The following is a 27,195-nucleotide window of genomic DNA, read 5'->3' on the forward strand; positions in this document are numbered from 1 at the left end:
AGTTTTACTTTTTAATCTAATTCGTCTTTTGTATAATGCTATTGCTACCTATATTAAGTACGTCCATATATTATGTATATGCCCATGTTGAATTGTTGAGACTTGAGTCAAAGGCTTTTCTCGCAGTGTTATCAAGGCGCACATCAGCCGACCTCTTGCACAAAGAGGCGCGAGCAGGCAGCAGCCCGCGGGCGCTGGGGCACAAAGCGACTGCGTTATCAGGTGTCTATAAAACCGCGACAACGCAGCGCGCACGCGCATTCGCTCTACTCTTTCGCGCGTTGCACGATCGATTTCCCGCCCTTTGTTGTTTTCACCGGCGCGTGAGTTTCCACAACGCGTGTGAGGTTAGTGTTTTTCACAATATTCTGTTGATTTATACATGTGATTTAATCGGAATGTAAACATTTCGTCGCTTTGTGTTGTGCTCGGTTTGTTTATGTATAAAATGTAAATTAAACCTGTGTACGGCCATTTATTGGATTCGCCTCTTTGTGTACAGTTTTGTAACGCTTCAATAAGAAAATAATAATTTCATTAATATTGTGTTGCGTGAATGGTAAGCGACGTTTGGTTTGATGTTTTTCCTATGAACGCCAATTTAAAGGAAAGTGAAAAAAAAACTTCAATTGCAATATATAATTTGTAACATTAATAAAATTATTGTGAGCTGGTTTACTTAATAATTACGGCAAAAAAATTCATGCATTTTTCTTAAAATATAAAAATAAGATTGATATGAAATCCTTATCAGGTTGACGACAACTTATTTTTAGATCAATCGGTGCTTGCCAATACACCTTGTTATCTTAATTAATTGAAATAAAAATGTAATTGCGTAATATACATTTATTATGTTGCCTACTTGACTTGATTTGGTAAATATAATGAAATGCATATTGTTTATTTGGCACAAGTTATACAATTATTGCCTCGTGTAAAGTTGAATGGACATTAAAATATTATGTTATATAAATATTAAATAGCAAACCATAGCATATAATGACCTATATTAGGTATTTCTAAAATTCAAAATATGTATTATGTATTTTTAAGTGTTGGACATAAGCATAGACATAAAATATATCTATGTAATAGACAATTCACGAGATCTTTAAAATCAACCATAACAATTCAAATTAACAACACAGTAATAACTTAATAAGTACATAACATAGGTATTATATTTGATTGTTATTGAAGGCAGTTAAAATAATTGTTTTCTTTATTTTTTTATTATTAATCGATGGACAATTTATGGTTGGTGTTGGGCCAGTTTAGCAAATCGAACATAAACGTGCTTTGAATATAAATATTGTCCTTGCCATGTTACCATTGTTAATAAAATTAATTGTCGCAATGGTTGGTTATTAGACAAAACTAATTTTGAAACTTGCTATATTAGGTAGGTTAATCTTTTAACATGATTTCCTTATGCTTCCTGATGTCAATAATGGATTAGATCATATTTCTACAAAAAGTTGATTTGAATGTAACGAATTTAAAATAATTCTCTAAATTAAGTTGTCATGTTCAATCTATTGGTGATGTACAAGATATTATATTGTAGTTAACAACCAAGGAATAATAAACGCCATAATATATTTATTAGTATAAGACCCTCTGAGAATAAACAAGAAATTATTCGAAATACAACAATTTATTATTGTCTCTGTAAGCAAGGCATTCTATAATCGTTTTCCATGGAATTATAATAATTACCTAATTATTCCTGAAAACATCTGGCAAAAATGGCAATATAACCCTGACCAACATTCATCTATCGAGTTTAATATTATGTGCTAATTTAGCCTTAGCTCGATAAGAAATTAAACTAATTAGTATCATCTAACCATTATAGTCAAGAGAAGATCAGTTAAATATACTTTTGGAGTAATAAAAAAACCTTAAAGAAATAGAAAAAGTAACATGTTTCATTATTTTAGGTACCGCTACAAAAATGACGTCAAACGAATTTAGACTTGAACGAAATGTGGAGCTGTCACCGGAAACAAAAGCTATAGCCGAAAAGGAGTTGAGAGAAACACCAGAAAGAGTAAGAGAGGCTCTTGAAAGACTTAAGGAATTACTTAAAGAGAACAAAGACATATATTTTGGTGAAGATGACGAGATTCTCACCATATTTTTGCGTCCCTGCAAATGGTACCCGGAGAGCGCATTGGCACTTGTGAGTAAAGTTTAAAAGTTTTATTTGATTTTATTTGCAGCTTTTTTGGGTTTAGCTGAATGTTTTTAACAGTCTAGCATACAAATATGGTAGAAATACGTTACGTTCGTCAGTTTACTCCTTTAACAAGCAATACGTGAGGGAAGTTACACTAACTGTTTTAAAGATAGTTGGACATACTTAGGTATTATTTTCTGCTGAAATTCGTAATTAATCTCAGTGTTGTTCTATTTCTTATTTAAATTCTAAGCTATATATTTTAAAGTTACTAGTGTCTATTTTCATCATTATCAAATTGCCGTACCACAAACCGCATTTGTGTCAAAGTTAGCGGCTCTTTTAACACAGTGATGAGTGAACTATTGTGAATAAATATGGCATAACGATAATGAACGTATTGGATATCAAGTTCAAAAGGACAATTAGGTACTGAAGGTCGAAAGAAAGAAAGTAATTGATAATATGGCTTGTTATCTATCTAGGTGGTCGGTAATTGAATGCACAAAAATTATTATGTATAACAAAAAGTACATGATATATTATGCAAAATAATAATTGCTAGAGGTCTCTATTTATTAGAAAGCTTGGCCACTTTCATGAATATTATAGGGTATGAGAGAAACTAAACCGGATATATTTTCTTATAAAGTCCAGTGACTTGCATGTAATTTGTAAAATCGCATTACTTTCATAGGTTCAAATTAAAGCTCTAAATGTAATTACAGATCACTACCCAACAAACAATTATTACATAAACTCAAAGACAAATGATATCGTCTCTCACTATTGCTTTTAGTTTGGGATATTTTGTGCTCCCTAATTAGGTTAAAAAGTAATGACAAAAAGTAAACATATAGTTATACGTAGAGTAAGTTTTATTGATAACAGAATGATTACATAACAAGCGCGAAGAGAGGTGGGAAAGGAAAGATACAGAGACGGGCATTAGGACAATGTCAAAGGGCAACGCATATCGAAACACGATAGCGCAGCGTTATCAGCGCCCTACGGTGACATCAGCGGATATTAATAAACTATGGACTCGGGAACATTATCGCTTCCTCTAGTCTGTATCGAGTTTACGATGTGTTATCTAGCTGTGATTATAGTGTTTACCATTTATGTTAGTTAATTTTCCAGGAATAGTGATGGGATAGATGTTGCTAGGCGGAGTTATAAGATCTTTCTATTTAGTACCATACATACCTAACATTAAAATGTTGTATGGTGCTAAATAGCCGGGATTCGGTTTGGTCTAATAAGTCCACAACCGAAATGTTTGAGGACGAATTTCCAATTTATTTTTTCAATGCTTTAAGTTTGGGCATTTTCTCTTCCCCTGATTATTCTCATTACTCATACCAAGAATTTGGGCGTCGTTTTTAGGTTTTTAACATATATCCCAGTCGTACCTAAAGGGCGATTGCAGTTTCTTCATCGCCAGTCCGGTTTAGAGGTTACCGACCCACTGTCAGTGCCCGTCTTATTAAATAACCTGATATTAAGGTTTACCTTCGGCGTTAAGCACCAGTAACCCTTTGAAAGTGTGCTTATGAACATGAATATAATATGCTTAATCATAAAACTGTTTATGTAGATAATTTAAGGCTCTGTTAATAGGTACATTAAATACGTAAGCAAAATGTGTGCGTGTTACGCAGCGGAGTCATCAGTCAATGCTTATCTTTATTTTTTGGCTAAATGGTTTATCAAAAAGTGTGTCAAGAAAAAAGGTCACACAGATTGCGAATCGCGTGCGTTGACATTGCCGAGTCAATGACGTATTATGTTAATAAGGTATGATTAATTAATGATCTTATAAACCTATGTAAACATCGAGTACATGCGGAAGATTTACAAATACAATACATTAACGTTTAGAATTCAGAATAATAAAGTCTTAGAGAAAACCACTTCTCAAGGCTCAGCGATTATGCTGTTATAGTCTGTCCACTATAAGAATTGCTTTTTGACAGCTCGACGGGTGATACCAGAAGTGATGTTCAAAAGATTATCGATTGTGATGCCATTTCAATTATAAATTCAAAATATTATCATAAATCGAATCAGGTACGTAAATAATAATTACAACGTAAACGTACTAATAAGATATGTAATAATAATACCACATATCTATGCATTGTATGTTAAAACTAAACTAAACTAATATTTTATTATTTATTGGTTTCTATCTTACAATTTGGTTGTCTTTACGTTTAAATTATATAACATAATAGAAGAGTTTTTCTGTATCGGATATATTTTACAGAGTATTTCTATCGATTATTATAATCTATCGACCCATCATTGAATAATTCTGTGTAGACATCACTAAGTGGGCGGAACCTGTCCATGAAGAACGATAATTATTTGTATGACATTTTAACATAGACAATACAATCCTTCATAGGCGTGCAGCTGTCAAAAAGCAAATAATATAATGGACAGAGTATAGTGTGTTTATGTATATTACAAATCATTTTAGTTATTTGCTTTAATACACATATGTACTACATATATCATGTTTGATTGGCATTGTATAATGTGGGCTTGTAGTGCTTGTACACACGTTATGTTTATAAAATTATAAGTGAATATTCTATACATTTTTCGTTTCTAATAAATGAATGAACTAAAACTGCATCAAAAGAAAACTTACACATAATAAGTATAACCTCAAGAACTCGTCACTAGTATAATAATTATGTATAATATGACCGTCAAGTTCATTGAATATAACACATAGGTACAGTCAGAAGCATAAATATATTACCATTTGCAGATTAGCAATAATATCTGTCATAAGAACGGGTTCAATAATATCTGTCTGCCCGTATACAGCAAAAATATCTGACATTAGTAGGCAGCATAATAAAGTGGCATCAAAATTATGTGACGAAAATGTTACAGCAAATAATTGTGACAACCTATCGAAGCATAAATATGTGACGTCACCTAGGAGGCAATAATATCTGACACAATTTTATATTTCTGTATTGTAAAATATAATTGATTCCTCACAAAAAGCATAAATATGTGACACTAGCTTTCCGCCCGCGGCTTCGCCTGCGTTTTCACAGAAATACCGCATAGTTCCCGATCCCGTGGATATTTTGGGATAAAACCTATCCTAAGTGTTAACCCAAGTTACCCTTTATTTGTCTGCTAAATTTTATTGTAATCGGTTCAGTAGTATTTGCGTGAAAGAGTAACAAACACACATCCTCACAAACTTTCGCATTAATAATACTAGATTAGTAGGATAGGAAGTAGGATTATAGTAGGACTAGTAGGATAAGATAGGATAGGATTTTAAAAAGGTAAAACGTTATTTATTGAATTAGTGTTATGTTTTTTGCTGGGGTAAGAATATGAACAAAAGACACATTATATTTTGTAAATATTTTTTTTTAATAAATTTACGATAATATGATAACTTGCCATAATTTTCGATACTCAATAAAATAATAGCAATATTATAGGTAAATGAAAATGAATAACGGAGCAATCGTGTCAAACGCCGCTAACGTCAAATATAACAAAACATGTGACAAAACAATTTCTAAATAATACATGAAGGTTACACTGAACCTTCAAATAAAATAGATCTACCCAAGTGGGCATTCATATAAGTATATGAATACTTTAATTTTGTCATGATATGATATCCTTCTAATATTATAAATGCGAAAGTTCGTGAGTATCATGTAAGGATGTTTGTTACTCTTTCACACAAATAAAAGAGAAAATGGAATTTATCACACACATAGAAGGTAACTTGGATTAACGCTTATGAGAGCTTTTATCCTGGAAATCCCACAGGAACGGAAACTATGCGGGTTTTTCTTTGAAAACGCGGGCGAAGCCGCGGGTGTTAAAACTAGTAGGATATATGTAATATCCAGACATACAATATGTAGTATACAACGACGGCACATATTAATTAATATGGTAATAATGTTTTTAAACAACGTAGTTAGTTAAAATAAAATTTATTTATTTTGTATTGAAAATAAAATTGTGTCAGATATTATTGCTTCCTAGTTGATGTCACATATTTATGCTTTTAGTGTGGAATCAACGCAAAATACAGAAATATAAAATTGTGTCAGATATTATTGCCACCTAGTCGGTGTCACATATTTATGCTTTTTGTGAGGAATCGATGCAAAATACAGAAATATGAAATTGTGTCAGATATTATTGCTTCCTAGTTGATGTCACATATTTATGCTTTTTGTGAGGAATCGATGCAAAATATAGAAATATGAAATTGTGTCAGATATTATTGCTTCCTAGTTGATGTCACATATTTATGCTTTTTGTGAGGAATCTATGCAAAATATAGAAATATGAAATTGTGTCAGATATTATTGCCACCTAGTTGATGTCACATATTTATGACTAGCGGTCCGCCCCGGCTTCGCCCGTGGTACATACAACTCGGTTACAATATCTGTGGACCTCGCTGGAATGCGGAGCCCCTTCCCGTTCCCCTTTACCTCCCCGCGCTCGCCCGCGGCGCGTCATTACGGTTAGCAATTTCGTTGCGTTCGCGACGTGACGTCATCGAAGCCAGGTCCACAGATATTGTAACCGGGTTGTATTTCGAAATAAAAGGTAGCCTATGTTCTTTCTCAGGGTCTAAAGATTATCTGTGCCAAATTTCATCAAAATCGGTCCAGTAGTTTATGCGTTGAAACCATACATACATACATACATACAAACCTTTCCTCTTTATAATATTAGTATAGAAGTATAGATTTGTATGAGGAATCGATGCAAAATACAGAAATATGAAATTGTGTCAGATATTATTGCTTCCTAGTTGATGTCACATATTTATGCCGTGAGAGGTTGGCACAATTATTTGCTGTAACATTTTCGTCACATAATTTTGATGCCACTTTATTATGCTGCCTACTAATGTCAGATATTTTTGCTGTATACGGGCAGACAGATATTATTGAATTAGTTCTAGTGACAGATATTTTTGCACATCGCCCCCTAGGCATATATTATTGCTCGTGACTGTACATAATACTTTAATAATCGGGACATAACAACTCTTTGGAATACTACTTATCCAAACAAAATAATAATATTATCTTAATGAATCTTAAAGGATGTTGTTGACAAGAAAACACGATTAGTTGAGCTAATATAGACAAAAGTATCGACATTCCTTATCTGACGCTGATAACAGTTGACCGAGGCTTGTATGATAAATATCTAGATCCGGTTTTCTGCCAAACAAATACACGACAAAGGAAATTGTGACTTTTTTGTAATAATCAATGTCATATCAACGGATGACTGTTACGAATTGATAACTTTTAACGATGCACATTGCACATCCAATATTTAAAACAAAATAATAAATATTTGCTATAACGGATGTTTTAAAACCACTGTATTTTAGGTAAGCATTGTAATTCAATTAATTATTTTAAAATCATTCCGGGGATCGTTTACCCTTCTTTTGTTTTTCGACAGTGGAACCTAGCATAGTACCTATTATATTACCTGTGGTGGAACTTGGAAAATATGTGATGAATGTCGGTACACAAATGTTCATGAACACCTTCAAAGTAACAATTTTTAAATATTGAACGGTAAATGTTTGTTTACATGAACTAAATATGCATTGCAAAAATATGCATGAGTATTTTCATAAAATGCGTAGTTTTATAAAGTGCGTAGTGCATTGTACGTGTGTTTGTTACAAGCACTCGTCCTTTGTTTTGTTTATTTAACCTTTCCAATTAACACCAAGTTTTTTTATTTACGTAAATTAAACGCAGATACGCGTAGGTACCGTTTCGTAATATAAATGATAATGCTAGATTGATTGTTCGATTGCGATCACGTCGATAATCGTGAGGTCGCTTTTTGAATGCATAAAGATAGACATATATTTTGGCTTTGTATGAGGTTACTTACCCCAAGAGGTTTCCGTTCAACAACTTTTTGTTGTGGTCGCATCATTCTTGGCAAGTGAATAAGATGCCTGGTTGAAAAGGAATAGTTTTTTTTATAACGAATATTGAATAAAATATTGTAACTATATTTTAACGTCGATTAAAAATCTTTCTGTACAAAATATTTGACAATTTAACAGTTCAATTCGTTTTTTTCCGTTATTTGGTATTCAAAAATATTGGTTGTATCATGAACGAATTGAGGCGGTATTTTATATCATGTTCTAGTTATAAGCAGCGGTTAAGAGGCAATTATACGAAATAACTTGAAGATTGGGCAAGCCGCAAGCGTTGCGTCTCACGGTGGAGACTAGTGAGTGTACGTGCCCCGTGTTGACTTCTTGCATATTCGCAATCAGACATTAACCTGACACTCCTTGTGCAACACTCCAACTTGTCCATGCCCTGCTCTTTGGGCACACTTTAATAACAGTAATATAAAAATTATGCGCGTAATGAGACTGATTATTTCATGTCACAGAGATTCCGACGACTGCGATAAACTTGAGTTGAAGGAGCTATTTCACATTTGTATATGTACACAGTACAGTACATAAGTAGGAAAAAGATGGAGTCGGAGATTAAAAGCAACAACTGTCAGATGATATCATGTTCAATATGGGCTTATTTGCCGCAAAGCTTATTTCTGCCACCTAGAAAATTAGACTCAGCAGATTTACTATAATTTGTGCAGAAGCAGGTTATCCATTTCAGTAAATTCGCAATATGTATAAAATGTGTTGATTGTGTGTTTATTTAATGTATAGGCTCTATGACGTAATTTGTGACAAGGTTTTCTCTGAATAAATTAATTCAAAATTGAAGTTATACCTACAATTACTTCGTTCAACGCCGTTTGATAATGATAAAAATCATAAAGGACATTGTGTTAATATTTATTACGTACTATATAGAATGTATGTGTGATATTTACTGGAATCATTAACTAGTAGCTTATTGAAGCAATTGAGATAAAGCATTTACCAACGACTAAGATACAATGTTGCTAAAATACGATTGAAACTGTATCAAATGAGAACGAGAAATAATGACCATAAAAATGCAGAAGAAGTGCATAAATCAGGTAAGCTGTAAGGCATTACAAATGTGGTAGTAAAATATGATTTATGTAAAACAACATAGTTCACCTTCGCCCTTCGCCCCTCACTAACATAAATTACCCTGCGGTTATAGTTTTCATTGTATTGTTACGATCGCATATTATCGAAACTAACGAGGAAATGAGCCACATTATGTTTTGCCAACAAATGTAAACTGAACATTATTATGATAACAAGATTGAATTGCGATTGAAGAGTATCAACTATCAGTTTCAAAAGAATTCTCTAGAATATGATACACGAGATGTGCGATTTAAATTTATTGTTTCTATACACTCGTATGTGAAGAATAACTATACATATCTACATGATATACCTATAATTATTTATTTTATATACAACTTAATTTAAAATAGTTCATCCTTTATAGTTCGTAGGAATGTCGCAACCAGCCGACATTTCGTAAGGAGATAATTTGGATAATGATCGTGATTATATCATTGTTACCCAAATTGTTAACAATCTTACGAGAATATTTTCAAAATCTACATCTAAAATATTCGGTTACAACTTTGTCCTCGCAAGTGGACCGACAATTTACATACTATTAGTTATTCGATAGAGATTGTGAATACAAATTAGCAGTTTCATAAGTCAAAGTAAGGAACGTAATTCAGAAGTAGTTTTGAAAGATCTCTTTTGTTAGTGTCGTACGTGTAGGTTCCATAATTATAATTAATTAATTACCATATAAAGCTGAGGTCCAAAAGGAACAAAATTTCCATTGCAGCTTGAATTTTGTATACAAATCTGTATTAATTATTCAAGCGTAGAGTGAACGTATACCTACTAGGGAAGCGCGTAGGTACCATCTTAAGGTAGCATTCGGATCTGGGCGGTCGCGACCTGGCAGCCGCGGCCCTGCATTGTCGCTGCTGTGCGGCGCTGCCAGAAGCTTACGGATAACAGCGTCCGCGACCCGGGCAGCGACTGCCACGCGCAGTAGTCAAACAGCACTCAGTCAAAATAATAGTCAAATATACGAAAGCGAGAACTCCTTAAGAGACTGATAGAGGACGAAGAAGAGTATGATCAAATAATGTTGGTCTTACTATCATCAAAGAGGAATAAAATCGATTCAATATATCATAACATTATCCTTATAGGTTTTGAGTCGAGGATCGTAAAGTGGTAGATTTTTAGCAATTAATTCAACTAAAAACTCGTCGTTTTCATCGGTAAACGTCGCCAGCAGCGCGACCGTACTGCTCCCGGAGCGGCTCGGCGGCGCTGCCAAATTCGCGAGCAGGTCGCGCCCCTCGGCCGCGCGGCTCGGTCGCTTGCGTCGGTAACTATCGCATACAATTCCCTACGAAGCGGTACGGCGCGACCACGGTCGCGGCTGCAGGGCAGCGGCTGCCGGGTCGCGACCGCCCAGATCCGAATGCTACCTTTAGGCCACATCTTAAAGGTAGCATTCGGATCTGTGCAGTCGCGACCCGGCAGCCGCTGCCCCGCAGCCGCGACCGTGGTCGCGAGGCACCGCTTCGTAGGGAATTGTATGCGATAGTGTCCGACGCAAGCGACCGAGCCGCGCGGCCAAGGGGCGTGGCTTGCTCGCGACTTTGGCAGCGCCGCCGAGCCGCTCCGGGAGCAGTACGGTCGCGCTGCTGGCGACGTTTACCGATGAAAACGACGAGTTTTTAGTTGAATTAATTGCTAAAAATCCACCACTTTACGATCCTTGACTCAAAACCTATAAGGATAATGTTATGATATAATGAATCGATTTTATTCCTCTTTGATGATAGTAAGACCAACATTATTTGGTCGTCCTCTTCTTCGTCCTCTATCAGTCTCTTCACGAGTTCTCGCTTTCGTATATTTGACTATTATTTTGACTGAGTGCTGTTTGACTACTGCGCGTGGCAGTCGCTGCCCGGGTCGCGGACGCTGTTATCCGTAAGCTTCTGGCAGCGCCGCACAGCAGTGACAATTTTCCCGGCTGCAGGGCCGCGGCTGCCAGGTCGCGACAGCCCAGATCCGAATGCTACCGTAAGGTACGGATAAACAGCGTCCGCGACCCGGGCAGCGACTGCCACGCGCAGTAGTCAAACAGCACTCAGTCAAAATAATAGTCAAATATACGAAAGCGAGAACTCGTGAAGAGACTGATAGAGGACAAAGAAGAGGACGATCAAATAATGTTGGTCTTACTATCATCAAAGAGGAATAAAATCGATTTATTTTATCATAATATTATCCTTATAGGTTTTGAGTCGAGGATCGTAAAGTGGTGGATTTTTAGCAATTAATTCAACTAAAAACTCGTCGTTTTCATCGGTAAACGTCGCCAGCAGCGCGACCGTACTGCTCCCGGAGCGGCCTGGCGGCGCTGCCAAAGTCGCGAGCAGGCCATGCCCCTCGGCCGCGCGGCTCGGTCGCTTGCGTCGGTAACTATCGCATACAATTCCCTACGAAGCGGTACGGCGCGACCACGGTCGCGGCTGCGGGGCAGCGGCTGCCGGGTCGCGACCGCCCAGATCCGAATGCTACCTTTAGCTTTCCATCAGGCGAGATTGAAAAATCTTCTATGAAAAGCTAACTATGTTGCATTTTTAAATTTCATATTTTGTTTGTAGATGCGGCGAGTAGCTGATTTTAAGAAAGAAAATGCGTGCTTGTTGGACGGTTTACTGCCTGAACATGAAATGGATGCTTTTCTCGACCACAAAGTCGTTAACGTGCTAAAGGGACGTGACCACAAGGGCAGGAGAGTACTTATGGTTAATGTTGGAGGTAAGCGTTTTACGTGGTATAATATAGCAAATGTATGTTGCACTGAAATTACAATTTTGTTTTAAGTATTGTTAAATGAAGAATATATATCAATTTAAGGTTACTTAGACCTCAAAATTTAAGGAGATAGGGTAGGAGGTTGACAAGGAAAAATACATTTAAAAACAAATTATGTTAAATAAATTTTAATATTCAACGTTCAAAGTTACATATCGGTAATAGCCCGGAAATTCATAGTAGCAGAAGAAACCATTTAAAATTATAAAAGGGCATAAAGACATTTAATAGACAACTTTTTACGGTGATGTCGCACTTGCATTGAGCAACAGCGGGGTTATTTTAAAAAAAATTCTGGTAACTAAACACCTATTTATTGGTTTTAATGATCATCATGTTAATAAAATTTTTGCACTTACCACATTTAGATTTCAATTTTTCGATTGAAGCCTTCTGAATAATAAAATGAAATTTTCAGGGTAGCTACCTGATAGATAGAGCAAGTTTTTAAAAGCCAAACGGAAAACTTTTCTTATGTGATTTTATTTTTTTATGGGCCCTTGAAGTTGTGAACATATTGGGTAATTTTATCTTTCTTGGCATTTAGTTCTTTTTTTTATTCCATTCGAAGATCTAACGATAGTAAGTGTTACCATACTGAATTGGCCTATCTTGCAGCTTAGCACACAAAAAAAATCAAGCATCTAGCGCAATAGTTGACGTCACCATGAGTGAAAATATCATCGTACTCGGCGATAGGTGAAAAATTGAAAAAAGAGTCATAACTCCGAAACTACGAAAAATCGCATAAAACATATGGGGGTGATTCGGATAGTCCTCTAGGTCCTCTACCTCCTGGCTTCAGTTCATCCATACTTCTTGGGACACCCTGTATATATTGCGATGAAAGATTATAAATTAAGCTCATCTTTGTCATAGGACATAGATGATTCTTTGTTTACCCTTTGAGCTCATAAATTCAGAATTACGCTCATAAAAAACGCATTATATTTATGTATATGAATATGAATTATCTTCATAATTGAGCAGATAGTATTACAGATGATAAAGAATTGCTGCGCAGACGTTGAGCAAACGGATTGTGTAAACCATCTTTATTGTTCCATCCATCGTTTATAATCCATTTGAAAGATACTTGTATTTGTTCACTATTTGTTTGTAATACCACAGATACTTAAAGAATAATCATCTCTTTAAATAAAAATGAAGTTTCCCATTTCCCTTGGCTACGGCATCACTCGTGAAGGCGGCAAGACTGATTTCGATTATTTCTTATGTTCCTTATTATTTAGGAGAAGGATCTTATGAATAAAAATGTGCTCATATTCATAAACCTTTTACGTCATATAAGTTATATAATAGGTTATGTGTACTTATAATATTTAAGTGGGGATTGTTTTACACTCATGATGCATACAAGGCAATTGGTTTTATGGTGCGCTGTTGCGCATTCTGTATAGCTTAATTTTTCTCATAGCAGTTTCTAAGAACAACTTCCGCATCGCGCTAATTGAGATCGGAACTTTTGAGTCAATAATCCTAGACGTTAGACTTTTAAATATAGAGAAAATAATTATGTTGTCACCGAAAAGTGTAATTTAAGCATAGATTTTTAGAGCTATTTGAAAAAGAAACACATTACTGTTACGAGTACAATAATTCTGGCGTAATAGGGTTTCATAGTAACGTCCTTGTGTTTGGTAAACTTTCAAATTATATAATAGTTATAACAATTCTTAATGTGAATAGAAACATAGATACATATTAATGTACTCGGTTTTTCTTTAGGCTCATGGGATCCAAAGAAAGTGAATGCTGATCAGCTGTTCAGGCTATTCTACTTAATTCACGAGGCGGCCATGTTGGAGCCAGAGTCGCAGGTTCGAGGGACTGTCGTTATTATGGACTTCCACAATATGGGTTGGAGTCAGGTATGTACTTTCATCTGTTAATTATCTATTAAGCATGTTTAGAATGTTTATTTTGAGCACTATTTTTAAAACCACTTACCTATTATTGACCATATTCATTTTTGGTACAATTAAAAAAAACTACTAAGCTTTTATTGCGAAAAGTTCTGGAATGTTGCCAACGAAACCTTACAGGGAAAAATAACTTTGGTAAAGAAGTATTTATAACACAAACATATATTACCTAAGTTTTGCATTAGTATCTAGTTTCTGTAATACATATTAGCTTCATATTCTAGTACATATAAGCAATGTTTATTGAAAACTGCGGTTAATAAAAAATAAGCACGTGTAAAATTGATTTAATTAATACTAATGTATGTAATTTGTCCAAATAGTTATCAGTTAGCACATAGTACGCGTAACTGGGACATAATTATAGCATACTGTATGTAGGGTGGTGGCACCAATTATCGGCCATGTCAACTTTTTTTGAACTTTGACTGGATGTAATTTTTACATTAATAGCTTTTTCTTTCTTACAGTGCCTTTTTTGGGTAGATAGATATTGAAACTCCATTACAACATTTGCAAAATTACGAATCTATTGTTACTTTATTAAATATAGAATTTTTATTTCGAATATGCCGATTTCCCTCAATATCGGCCACTAACACCAAGCTAACACCCTAATATCTGCCGTCTTTGGCCCTAATATCGGCATACCTTTTCTAAGGTGAAGTTAGACCAATAAAACTTAAAACTGGTTACATTTTTTATTATCAATTGAGATACACATCATTTTTTTAACTCACCTATATGATCGTCTTTTCGTTACATTGTCTTAAAAATTTAATGTATCAAGTTCAGTATTCTTATAAGACAAATAAAGATACGGGGTTAAATGAGACTTGTGTCAATCAACTAGAAAAAGAATTGGCTTGGAATTGCTATAAGAAATCACCCAATCATTAAACCAACATATTCATAGAATACTACATACTTCACTTCTCATCCACCCACTATTTTATAAACCAAAAAACCAGGAGGATGGTGTGCTATTAAAGATTACTTTTGGTGGTCTACGGATGTAGGGAAAACAACCATAAAGATTCTCCTGCTGCAGATATGACTAGCAAAACATTTATTGTTACTTTTTCACTGCCCATAGCAACTTCATAAATGTTCTTCCATCCCTTAGGCCCTATTACTTTCCCTGTCTTCGAAAAAATACTAAAGCTCGTCTCATCCCCATTAATATTCTCGGTGGGTCTTGTTATTACAATATGTCTTCCGTGTCCGATTGATTTTATATTATGTTCTTGTAAGTCATTAAACCACTTTCTTCTGTAACTACAGCCCTGGCCAGCTTCTTTCATTTTAAAAACAAGGAATACCACTTTTTCCGTGGTTTTCCATTTTTAAACCGATTGGGTCTTTTATCTTCTTTTATAATATTTTTAACGCTATTTATCACATTGCTACGTGATCTAGGAAAACCGCAGATAGGTAAACCGTAGATCCGTATCAAACATTGAACAATTTCTTCTTCTTCATTTCGGTTTAAGAGTTAAGACGGTATCTCTACCAACTGTGCAATCTGTGTCTATTTTTCCATGAAGTCTATCCTGTAAAGTGGTCCTCGGGATGTCGTATTGTCGAGATGCTTCTCTGATGCTCATATTTTGATTTTTGACGGCATTCACTGTCTCTATAATTTTACTATGGTCAACAAAAAGGACAAACAAAAGATCAACAAAAAGGAAAACGTTTGCAATACCCAACGTTTTACTTTTAGTTGATCTTTTGCTAGTTTAGATTGTGCCGGCATGATTTTGACATAGCTATTAACAAAAATTAATGTACCTACATCACCTCCCTGTTTAGTGTAAAGTCCGACGGTAGTAGAAAAGGTTTTACTAAGGTGGCCGTTATTACGCATCGATTCGCTTTATATCGGCCGTAGCTAACAAAAATCGTTTTTAGGCGGCCGACTTTAGGATCCAGTGATCAAACGGAGCTGTTGTTTCATTTCTAATCTTATTAATATCACTGCTAACTTATAAAATAGCTAAACATGTGATTTGAAGTTTTCGTGCATTACCCCAATATCGACCACCCGGCCGATATTGAGATTTATCAGCAAATACAGATCCCCAATCTCGGCCCCGCAATTATTTCATTAAAAAGACAAATAAATGTAAAAACACACTGTTTTATCGATAATTTGGCTGTTTTTCTTTAAGAACACATAAAATTAAATACTATAGGTTTGTTTAATTCCATTAGAATACTTATCCACGTAAAGCGTCGACTCAGGGATTTGACTACGCAATGCCGCCAAACTACGCACGTTTGTACCTGCACGTGCTCTATGGCCAACTGAATTTTCTACAGTTGAGGTACCCATACCGAAATTTGGGAGGTTTTGCTTATGTATATAGAGTCTCTTTTTGCATTAAAACTTTTATGATTAAAGATCGATATTTATAGTTATATTCCATTTTCTCGAAAAGGCCGATATTAGGAGCAGGCCGATAATAGGAGACTCCACCCTACTTATGTAACGGCTATAATTTACGGTTTCATGAAACATTATACACGTATTGACCAATACATCTTAATGACGGTTATTTTTTATACAATTTCTAACAGGTTTTACTATGGACTATCTTATAATAATTAATCATACTTTAAGAGGTATTTAGTGTGATACCTCAGATTATAATTATAATATAGCAATTATAAGGAAATGTCTGTATTATGATGTCAAGTTGTGCAAATTGCAATACTTTAGCTTACCAATTGAGGGTTTACAAATTTCAGTTATTTTCTTATACGCGACCTACTTTTCGTCAATCCAATATATGGAGTAACACTTATTGAAAACCACAAGGTCGTATGTAAAATTTCATTTAATATTGCATGTTGGATAACAACAAGATCTACTTTTTAATATTGTGTATTAGACATTAGTACATATGTAAAGTACGCATCGATTTTTTTATGCAGACAGACAATATACAATAAGCTTAGATTATATCATTATTAAAATCGACAGTAGGTATAGAGTCAATAAACTCTTAATTACATATAAGAAAGCCATTGCGTTGCTCAAACTTTGCCAATGATTAAATTATTTAACAGTTTGAGCGTTATTTCGTTGGTGTTAAAGTTTAATATTATTTTCTGTATTTTTTGGCATCAATGTTCAAGTGTCTAAAACAGAGTTGTGTGTTCAATCGTTACGTACCTATTTATGATTATCATTGCATTTGAATGATTTAAATATATTCAAAGAAACACGTGGATTTGTTCGAATACTAAATTGCTGTTACGGTCCAATAATTTCCGTCCTTGCTACAACTTGTTTTATAAGAACATCTTTAAATCTAATTTTCTCTTTTAAAAGTAGTACCTAACTAACCTAAGAATTGTTTTTCTTCAAAATTAAATATTACTAAGTTCTTCTTTGTACGATACGCTGTAGAAAGGTCATTGATAAAATCTATGATATTTTTACTGATTTCGAAACTGATAATAAATTGAAGTTTAACATAATAAATTCAATGACAATCGCATGGGGTTACTACAATCAATCCAACTGCGCTGCAGCTGGCACGATCATTGATACGATATTTAAGGCGATCTTAACATCAATGATTGAGATAAATATAATATTTTAAAAAGTAAAGTGATGATACCGGGGCATTTTCTCACATCTGACGTACCTATGAGATGCATTTGGCATTGCCATAGCGAGCCATGCATAATTTCTTACAACAATGTTTTAGATAAATATAACAACTAGGTACACGTGTTGTCTACGTATTATATATTTTGTTGAACTGCAAGTCTCGTGTTAAATTTAGTTTATCAGCAGATTTATATACACTTTATGCTAAAATATGCCTATTTTGTAATCATTTAAATTAAATGTATTAATCATTACCTATAGGTATCATAAAAAATATGTTAATTAATGCATAAGCTGCATGCTTGCATTTTTACTAAATTTACTCCGATTCAGCATCCAAATTATTGTGATAAATTGTTTTATGTTTTCCTTTATAATAATGCTCTTGTTATTAAAATATTGGCAAATCTTGTTCCATAGAGTATCGTATTACAAATTGGTATCGTCATTTTAACACTTTATCAAAGTCTGAACGTCGACGACGACAACGACGACGTCACTTTATCGACGTTGAAGATTTACGAACAATATCTGATTGTTCACTCATAAATCATACACATGAGATTAGTCAATAATTATGGACTTTAATTTTCTAGAAGTGGCATATATTGGGGTAGTGCCAACTTGCTTAACTCTGTCGATAACAAAAGCGTAGGTACATCACAATTAAAAAGAAAACAACAGAGGCAACGCTTTGTTTTCGTGAGTCATACCCGGTCCTTGACAAAACATTTAGGTTTAAAGTACATACAATAATTACACAGTAGGCATGAGGGGAACAAAGATAGGTGCAAAGTCTTCTGAAATGCTCCTTCCATTGTTCTTTTATCTCTTTGTTGGACGGATCACAAAGAGTTATTAATATATATATATATATATATTAATCGTTATTCAATCCATAAAGAATTAAAACGGTAACTAAATACTTATGTCTCATATTGGACATAATATGTCTAAAAGGAATTTATGAACAGGATCTTCGATAATAAATTATTATCATAAATAGGTAACGTATTGACTGATTAGTATTTTTTGATATGCTTTTATCAAATTATTAAGAAATCAAATCGCATGCATGCTATTACTCATTATTACAAACTGTTACCATGTCAATAATTAAGATGCCATTTTTTGTAGTTTACTCGAACAGTGTGCAAAAAAGCACCCTGAACTAGGTACTAATTATTAGATACAAATTTCTTTTTTTTATAAATACTTCCTATACATTTTAATTAGTAATTAATTCGTATTCTTAGCCTTCGAACAAAACAATTATGAACAAATATGTAAATTTCAACGTACCAAAACGAAATAGCATATGGTAAGTTTCTATTAAAAATACTCTTTTAATCAACGACGTCATATACTTTTAATAAAAACTGTTGTTTACAGTTGTATTGGAGGGCATTCAAAACAGCGTTGTTTAGTTCAGATCACATCTCCTCTAAATTTCTCCTTATACAGTTAACCTCTAACCAAATCACGTAGCTAATAAAACATCAGATCTAAGGTCCCGAATGTAAGGCACAATGAGCGGGCCGTTTACCTTCAAACCACGTTCAAATTTCAAACAATTGCTATCGGTCATTTAGACAAAAATTATACGAATTTATATCCCGATAACTTTCCAAGTATCGGGTGTTTGGGAAGTGTATTTGAATAAAGACCGGAAGGAAAATGTCATTTGTCTCAGGGCTTCACTCCAAGGGTCCTCACGTTCGAGGCTGTGTTTGATTATTCTGCAGATGTTTCTGATATTGAATATATTAAGGAATTACAAGAACAATACATGACGTTTTGTAGATCGAGGATTTTATTGATTTTTTTTCCGTGTTTATTTAGTTTTAATTGTTAAATTGCAATAAATAGGAAGGTGTTCGTTAATGAAGCTATATTCGCAATGTTATTACAAATAAGATGTTTTGATGAATACACTTAATTACGCATTATGAGTTCAGGTAAATTAAGTTCACTGCCCCAATTATTTAGTCAACAGCTGCTAAAGAAATAAATATATTGCGTATAATTTTCAAGTTAGTTTGAATGAAAAAAGTAATTGTTCTAGGTATAGCTAGTCTTTATGTCCCAGTAAAGCGGTTTTATGCGTACATTGTTACTTGTTTATGTTTCAAAACCACACCGTCTTAAATAAATATCTTAGCTAAAATTTTTATCTAAATAATATACCAATATTGTATTTAAACATCCGTTCATTGTTGTGTGAGGAAGTGGATTTTCCTTGCAAAACTGAGGACGGCGATAAACACGTTTTCTGAGCTAATCGCAAACTCGTTCATCCTAAATGTTTCACACTATATTTAGCTAAAACCTAGGTAAAGAGACCTTTGTTACAATATTGCTACAATATTACAATATTATGGCAAAGTAAGCAAAATATAATACATTTTAAAATAATTATGACTTAACTACCTATAGGTATTATATCTCTATATATAAAAATCAATCCCTATTTCCATTGGTAACGGCATCACGTGTGAACAGCTGGACCGATTTAGATAATTCTTTTTATTTAATATTCCTTGAAGTACGAGGATGGTTCTTATGAAAAAAAAAACGTAAACATGTAGGTACTACGGGCGAAGCCGGCTCGGACCGCTAGTTATAAGATAAAATTGCATTTTAAATAGGTATATTTTGAATTAAAATGGAATAGCCGATTGATAAATTTGCATTTATCATTAATTATTGACGTAAATAAACTTTAAGTAAACACAGTTGTGTAAGTGTAACAAAAATCAGTGGAAGGTTTCAGTGATTAGTATCTTTAACCTACAAATTAAAATCTTGAGTAATTTCATGTCCGGTTATTATCTAAAAAGCCATGCAATATAATGTCCGCGATAAACTTTATCGGTCAAGATACGTCTAACGGAAAATATGTAATTATTTATGAAGTTCGAGATATACTTATTCACCTAGTTCATCAGTATCTGGTTTAATGAAATTGTACTTTTTAGGGTTCCGTACCTCAAAAGGAAAAAACGGAACCCTTATAGGATCACTTTGTTGTCCGTCTGTCCGTCCGTCCGTCCGTCCGTCTGTCAAGACCCTTTTTCTCAGGAACGCGTAGAGGTATGAAGCTGAAATTTATATCAATTACTCAGGTCTACTGTCCCTTGAAGCTGTGAAAAAATCAAACTTCTAAGCCAACGCAATCAAAAGATACAGCCGTTTATGCCGCAAATTTTCGACACTTGCAAGGGAATCAAAACCTACAGGGTGCTTCCCGTGAACTCAGAATCTTGAAATTTGGTACGAAGCAACGTCTTATAGCATAGATAAAGGAAAAATTACGAAAACCATAAATTTTTAGTTACATCACATAATATAATTTTTTTTAATAATTTTAAACTTACTACTTATTTCCTCATAAACGCGTAGAGGTATTAAATTGAAATTCATACCAAATACTCAGGTCTATAATACCTTTAAGCTGTAACAAAATCAAACTTCTATGTCAACGCAATCAAAAGAAACAGCAATTTAAGCTGCATATTTTGAAACTCGCAAGTACTCGCAAGGGAATCAAAACCTAAAGGGTACTTCCAGTCGACCTAGAATCTTGAAATTTGGCATGAAGCAACGTTTTATAGCACACATAAAGGAAAAATTCCGAAAACCTTAAATTTTTAGTTACATTACAAAATATATATTTATTTTTTAATAAATATAAACTTATTACTTTTTTCCTCATGAACGCGTAGAGCTATCAAGTTGAAATTCATATCAAATACTTAGATCTAATTGCCTTTAACCCGTGAAAAAAAAAATTGCAGGTTTGTACGGAACCCTCGGTGCGCGAGTCCGACTCGCACTTGGCCGGTTTTTTTTTCTAGAAGTTTTATGCATATTATGAAATAACCGCAGCAACTAGTTCTTGCTTCATGAGATTGAAGTGTAGAATGTCTTTTATTTTATTTTGTTTTCATTTTCATTTTCATTAATTTTATTATGATACAATGGCAACCTGAAAGTCACAACATTATTTTACAAAAACAAAACACTAAATACATATATAATATGCCTAAATTCCTTAGGTCAATTTAAACTAATTTCGATTTATCTAAAACAAAAAGTACAAAAATATTTAATCGCAATTAAAACCAAATTCAAAATGAATTTTATCTTCCTTTCCAGACTATGGGACTGACGCCATCTTTCTCGAAGCGTTTGCTGACATTCATCCAAGATGCGATGCCTTTACGGTTGAAGGAAGTCCACTTTGTCAAGGAGCCCATGATCTTCAACGTTGTATGGAAGATGTTCAAGCCCCTCATTAGGGAGAAACTAAAGACTAGGGTGAGTTTTCTTTTTACTTTGTAGAATAAAAAGTGTGTTTTATAGCGTTAAAGGTAGGTTAAACAATGGTGTATATTATTATTCTTTTGCATAAAAGTATAAATCAGCTAAAGTAACAGCTGCATAAGTAAATTACGATTAATATAGATAAAGTATCAAAGTGATCTATTGCACGCCTCATAAGCGAAGCGTTGAGGTGGGTACTACTGTCACTTCGCGCAAAACATCTGATTTTTCAAACTTAAAATGTCTTTATGTATCATACATTGCACTTGTAAGATAATACATACACACACATATTAAGAAAAAACACTATTTTTAACATTCATGATATTTTTGATGTCATTTTTGTTATTTAAACTAGTTAAAAAACAGTTTAAAAAAGTTATGTCTTGGACGTCCGTGTGTCTGTATGTGAGGAGGATTTTCTTGTTAACACGATAGCGACCGAAATACTTTACTAATCGAGTCTTTTTTTTTCTCTTACGCTTGAGTATGCTCAGGAATAGAACCCTTTCATTTTTCAGGGTCTGATTCGATGTGGTTTAATTGTTATTAAATAAACAAAAATAATAATTAATAAATAATTATTAAAAAAAAATTATGCGGCGTGCACTTTTGGATTTTCCAAATTTTTTAATTCTACCTATGATTCTACTAAGTTAATCAGTAACAAGGCAAGGGTGCGTATAAAGCAAAATTACCAATCTTCTATTAGATGATACGTGTAATATTCAAGACCAAATCTAAAAAATAAAATATATATCAAACTAGATGATATGTTCAACGATTCTGTTCAATCAAAAACATAAAATATTAAAATTGACTCGATAAAAAAAATCACCAAGTTAGCTCTAATTTTCAGAGCATATTATAGTTTACATACTTTTAGTTTTGGTTTTATCTGCGATAAACCACTTTTATCGTGACAAAACCAAACGTTTATCTCGAGAAAAAAAGAGCGCCAAAAGTGGTTTATCGCAGATAAAACCAAAACTAAAAGTAATTACACAAAATGCTCTGACAAATATCTTGCAAATGTTTTAATATAATTGTTTATGAAAAAAAAATCATAATAAGTATTACCATGTCAAGTAGAAAACGTAAAAGTGTGAAAATTAGAGCTAACTTGGTGATTTTTTTTTATCGAGTAAATTTTAATATTTTGTTTTTGATTGAACAGAATCGTTGAACATATCATCTAGTTTGATATATATTTTATTTTTTAGATTTGGTCTTGAATATTACACGTATCATCTAATAGAAGATTGGTAATTTTGCTTTATACGCACCCTTAAGATAATAATTATGCATTACATTTCTTAATAACGTTAATTAGATTTAAACTTAAAACATGGGGGGCACACTAGAAGATAACCTTTTTCTATATTTCGGGAACGTCATATTATCCGAAATAATATAAAGATCAGTCCGAAATAATATATACGTCAAAAAAACTAGAACCATTTGTCTATACTTCTGGTACCTCATATTGTCTCAAATATAAAGATCCATACGCCAAATAACAATAAGAATTTCAATTACAGATATTCTTCCACGGTTCCAAAATGTCGTCGCTCCACAAGCACATGGACGCATCTCACCTGCCTGCGGACTATGGCGGTGAATTACCCGCCATAGACTACTCAGGGGCCGACTGGTATCCCGTCATCAACGAGGTACTACCACACATACATAACTGGAACTCGTATGGATACGTTGAGAACAAGTAATGCCCTAAAATAAAAAAATAAAAAATATACTGGCGACTAATTTGAACGTGGTATTGTTTAGCCAATGGCCATTGTTCATTTTTTTCCCGCAACGCTATTGGCCAGAGATTCATAGTAATACTTCAATATCAATGTTCAAAATATTTGCTTGTTATTGTACCAAGATCAGAAATTTGTAGATAGACTAAGTTGACTGAGCCCTATTGTACGATTCACCAATCTAATAATATTACATATTTCATATAAAAGGCAAATAATGTTCGATTCATGTATTTATTCAAATTTTAATAAATTGAACGATGTAAGCAATTATGTATGTAAATGCTGATATAATTGATCATCAGGCGCTAAGAATTATCGAGATAATACTGCTTCAACATTCTAAACTAATAAAATTAAATGATATATTTTTAGTACATCTCAATTTTATACGTTTATTTATTTATTCAAGTTATTTAACTTATATAAACGTAGTTTGTTGAATACTTTGTAATCTCAAACCTTTCATTCCATAATATAAATGTTTGTTCTTATATTTCTGGTCCTGGTAGATAAATATTGCCATAATTAGGGGAAGTGTAGTTAGAATTTGAGTATTTTATGAAATTATAGTTGTATGTTGAGCATTATTACATTTTGTTTGAGTGAATTAAGTTGGCGATACTGGAATATTAGGCATTTCGTATCTCAATTTTATTCACAAGGATGTGTTGAATCAGATTTGATTGTTTAACTATGAGGCATTTGTAGAGCTTTAGTGACGTCGTTATAAAAACGCACTTAGTTTTAGTAAACATAAGGACCAATAAGGATAAGTTTTGACAACTAATTTAGTTTTTTAAGTACCTATAAAGGCAGCATTATGCAACAATTTTCAAAGACATATGTACAAATATTTTCGTTTGTTAGATATTCTTTCATATCGATATTTAATATTTTATATTTTGCCTTGTTGATGTTTAAATATCTTATTAATTGTGTTGTTTAATTTATATAAATTTGGACCAATTATTTTAAATGTTTGCAGCGTATTGTAATTGTATTCATAAATATTTAAGACTGGATTTTTTATATTGTAGGTACAACCGGATTGTAAGAGGTGTTTATGTATGATTTATGTAAATTAATATTTTCGTTTTAAATGAACTTCTGAATATTGAGCGAAATTCATGACACATGCATTAAATTTGATATTAAGATATAATAATATTAAGTTTGTGGCTGTGAATGTGGTGGTGCTGTGAAATCATAATGTACTGGAGAATAAAATAAACGCAGCACGTTTTCAACTTAGATATTTATATGTGGTAATCCAGAATGCGGGCATCTATATGAACGGATATCTGAAAGATTCAGACTTGTATAACGCAGCTAATGTGAAATTTTGGAAATTATATACATTGTTCGGAAACAGGGTTTTGGGAGTTCATTATGTATCTTAAAACCTACTAATACATACATTGCATAAAATTTTAAGGGTGATTGTGACAGATGTAGGTACGTTATAATATGTTGTGACTTGTTCATGTAAGCAACATTAACTGGGTTATTCCATATATCCCCATGAACTGCTCCCTTAAAAAAGGAGTAGAGGTTTGTTACACACTGTGGCACATATCAATGGGGCTAAATGAAATAACCCATTGGGATGATGAATCGTGAAAGATTTTCATGACATTTAAGGATATTTAAGTGAATTGTAGAAATTGTGAGATAAACCAAAGTTATATCTGATTGTATTGCGATAAAAAACATTAAGGATTATAATAAGTGGGGTCGTAGAGTACTTGATTGTTTCAACGTTTTTGGAAAATTAAAGCGTGGTATAGAATTTTAAGTGGAAAAATACCTGACTTGCTCAAGATAGAATAATATTTTGTATGCCCAATGATGGAAATACTTATTAAATGATTAAAAATAAAAATGTTGTTTTATTTCTTTACTAGCTGTTCCCCGCGGTTTCACCCGCATTGCTCAGCTCCTGTTGGTCTTAGCGTGATGATACATAGCCTATACCTTCCTCGATAAATGGGCTATCTAACACCGAAAGAATTTTTCAAATCGGATCAGTAGTTTCTGAGATTAGCGCGTTCAAACAAACAAACATACAAACAAACAAACAAACTCTTCAGCTTTATAATATTAGTATATATTATATGAGTAATAATTATGATACCAAAATACCTACTATTAAACATTTAAACCTCGACATAGGCCAGTGACTTTCAAATATTTTATACCAATATCAATATCATTTCATAGGTCATAATACAAAAATATGAAAAACAAGAAAAAGGATAAGGTATTAAATAAACTAAATTCCACTCTGAGACAGATTTGTCCACTACAGTACATAACATTAAACATGGACATATTTAATAGTAGGTAGACCTAGCTTTAAAATTACATACTTAAAAAATACAGACGCAAATATGCAAAAAAATAATTTTGTATAAGTGCAGAGTTTAAGAGATTTGGCAAAGCTATTTATGTGGAAGATCTATTAACGTTTTTTTTTTTTGCTAAAATTTTATTTTACTTGTAACTTCGAATTCAAAAGAATAAAGATACAAATACTATAGAAAAGTTAGATTGTGTTAAAAGCTACCGCACCTTTATGGCTGTTGTTACTCGTATTAATAGGGCTCAGCTGATCTCCTCTATTATTTGCTGTAGATATTATTTTCAAAAAATATTTTTAACTATCCTATAACAGGCGAATCCAATGACTTTAGTTTACCTACTCTTTAATAAACCGTAATCCTAGCCTGATAATCGTGATATTTTATAATATAATATATATCGACTCGTATTTAACTTAGCATAATAATTTGATCTATAGTAGCAGAAAATTATCTCTAGAATACCTATTTACCTAACACTTATAGCAGAGGTTAATCATAGGTTCAATAGACATGTATTAAATTGTTCATTATAAAATATATATTCATTTATAAGACGGTTTGTATACACTGAATTAGTGTTTGAAGGTTAAATAACAACTTTTTCAAATAACTACAAATTGATTTTATATGAATAAATATTATTAAGTCGCCTAAGTTTTAATGCTGAGCAAATATGCGATTGGAAACTTAAATTTCCACAAAAGCCGGACAGCAAAAAGCTCGAAAGCATTCGTTCTTAATCCTCTGCTTAAATTAACACTACTATAATAAAAGTCGTCGAACTTTTGATCCTGAGGCATGTCGGTTTTCACACGTTATTTTCCTGAACCGTTCCAGTAGTGGTGTTGCTAACAATGCTAACCATATGCGCAGATAAATTATTGTAAAATCAAATTATTTCCTTCACGCTCAAGTGGTCTTGATTTCTTGAAGCCCCGACTTATCGATTTGAAGTCCGAGGTCCTCAATACTGAGCCACCACTGCTCAAAAGCAAATTAAGCATACTACCTATTTACTTATTTAAAATATACATTTATTTTGAGATAATTAACATTTTTCAGGTTGTATAGTCGACATAAATA

At 33.3% G+C, this 27,195-nt stretch overlaps 1 protein-coding gene across 2 annotated transcripts; it reads left to right on the forward strand.

Annotated features, from left to right (window-relative positions):
- The first annotated feature begins 188 nt into the window (after positions 1–188).
- LOC149490278 (clavesin-1) lies at positions 189–25,631 on the forward strand. Of its 2 annotated transcripts, none has more exons than XM_089702972.1 (6): positions 189–347; positions 1,947–2,188; positions 11,873–12,029; positions 13,836–13,978; positions 21,813–21,974; positions 23,522–25,631. In XM_089702972.1, the coding sequence occupies exons 2-6, from the start codon at positions 1,961–1,963 to the stop codon at positions 23,705–23,707; spliced, it is 876 nt and encodes a 291-aa protein (XP_089559098.1). In that variant the 5' UTR covers positions 189–347; positions 1,947–1,960; the 3' UTR covers positions 23,708–25,631. The 2 variants fall into 2 exon arrangements, with proteins under 2 accessions (XP_089559098.1, XP_089559104.1); XM_089702978.1 differs by lacking the exon at positions 189–347 and adding an exon at positions 425–559.
- The last annotated feature ends 1,564 nt before the right edge of the window (positions 25,632–27,195 follow it).

The sequence above is a fragment of the Colias philodice genome, chromosome 2 (assembly GCF_061535455.1).
Source record: "Colias philodice isolate Cphi_HAF_F1 chromosome 2, ilColPhil1 Martin Lab GWU primary, whole genome shotgun sequence".
Taxonomy (NCBI): domain Eukaryota; kingdom Metazoa; phylum Arthropoda; class Insecta; order Lepidoptera; family Pieridae; genus Colias; species Colias philodice.

Bases quoted from the DNA above. Each gene is read 5' to 3' on its own strand.
- LOC149490278 (XM_089702972.1), top strand. From the start codon at position 1,961: ATGACGTCAAACGAATTTAGACTTGAACGAAATGTGGAGCTGTCACCG. The intron at 2,189-11,872 runs GTGAGTAAAGTT...TTTTGTTTGTAG, and splicing joins CGGAGAGCGCATTGGCACTT to ATGCGGCGAGTAGCTGATTT. The intron at 13,979-21,812 runs GTATGTACTTTC...CTTCCTTTCCAG, and splicing joins ACAATATGGGTTGGAGTCAG to ACTATGGGACTGACGCCATC.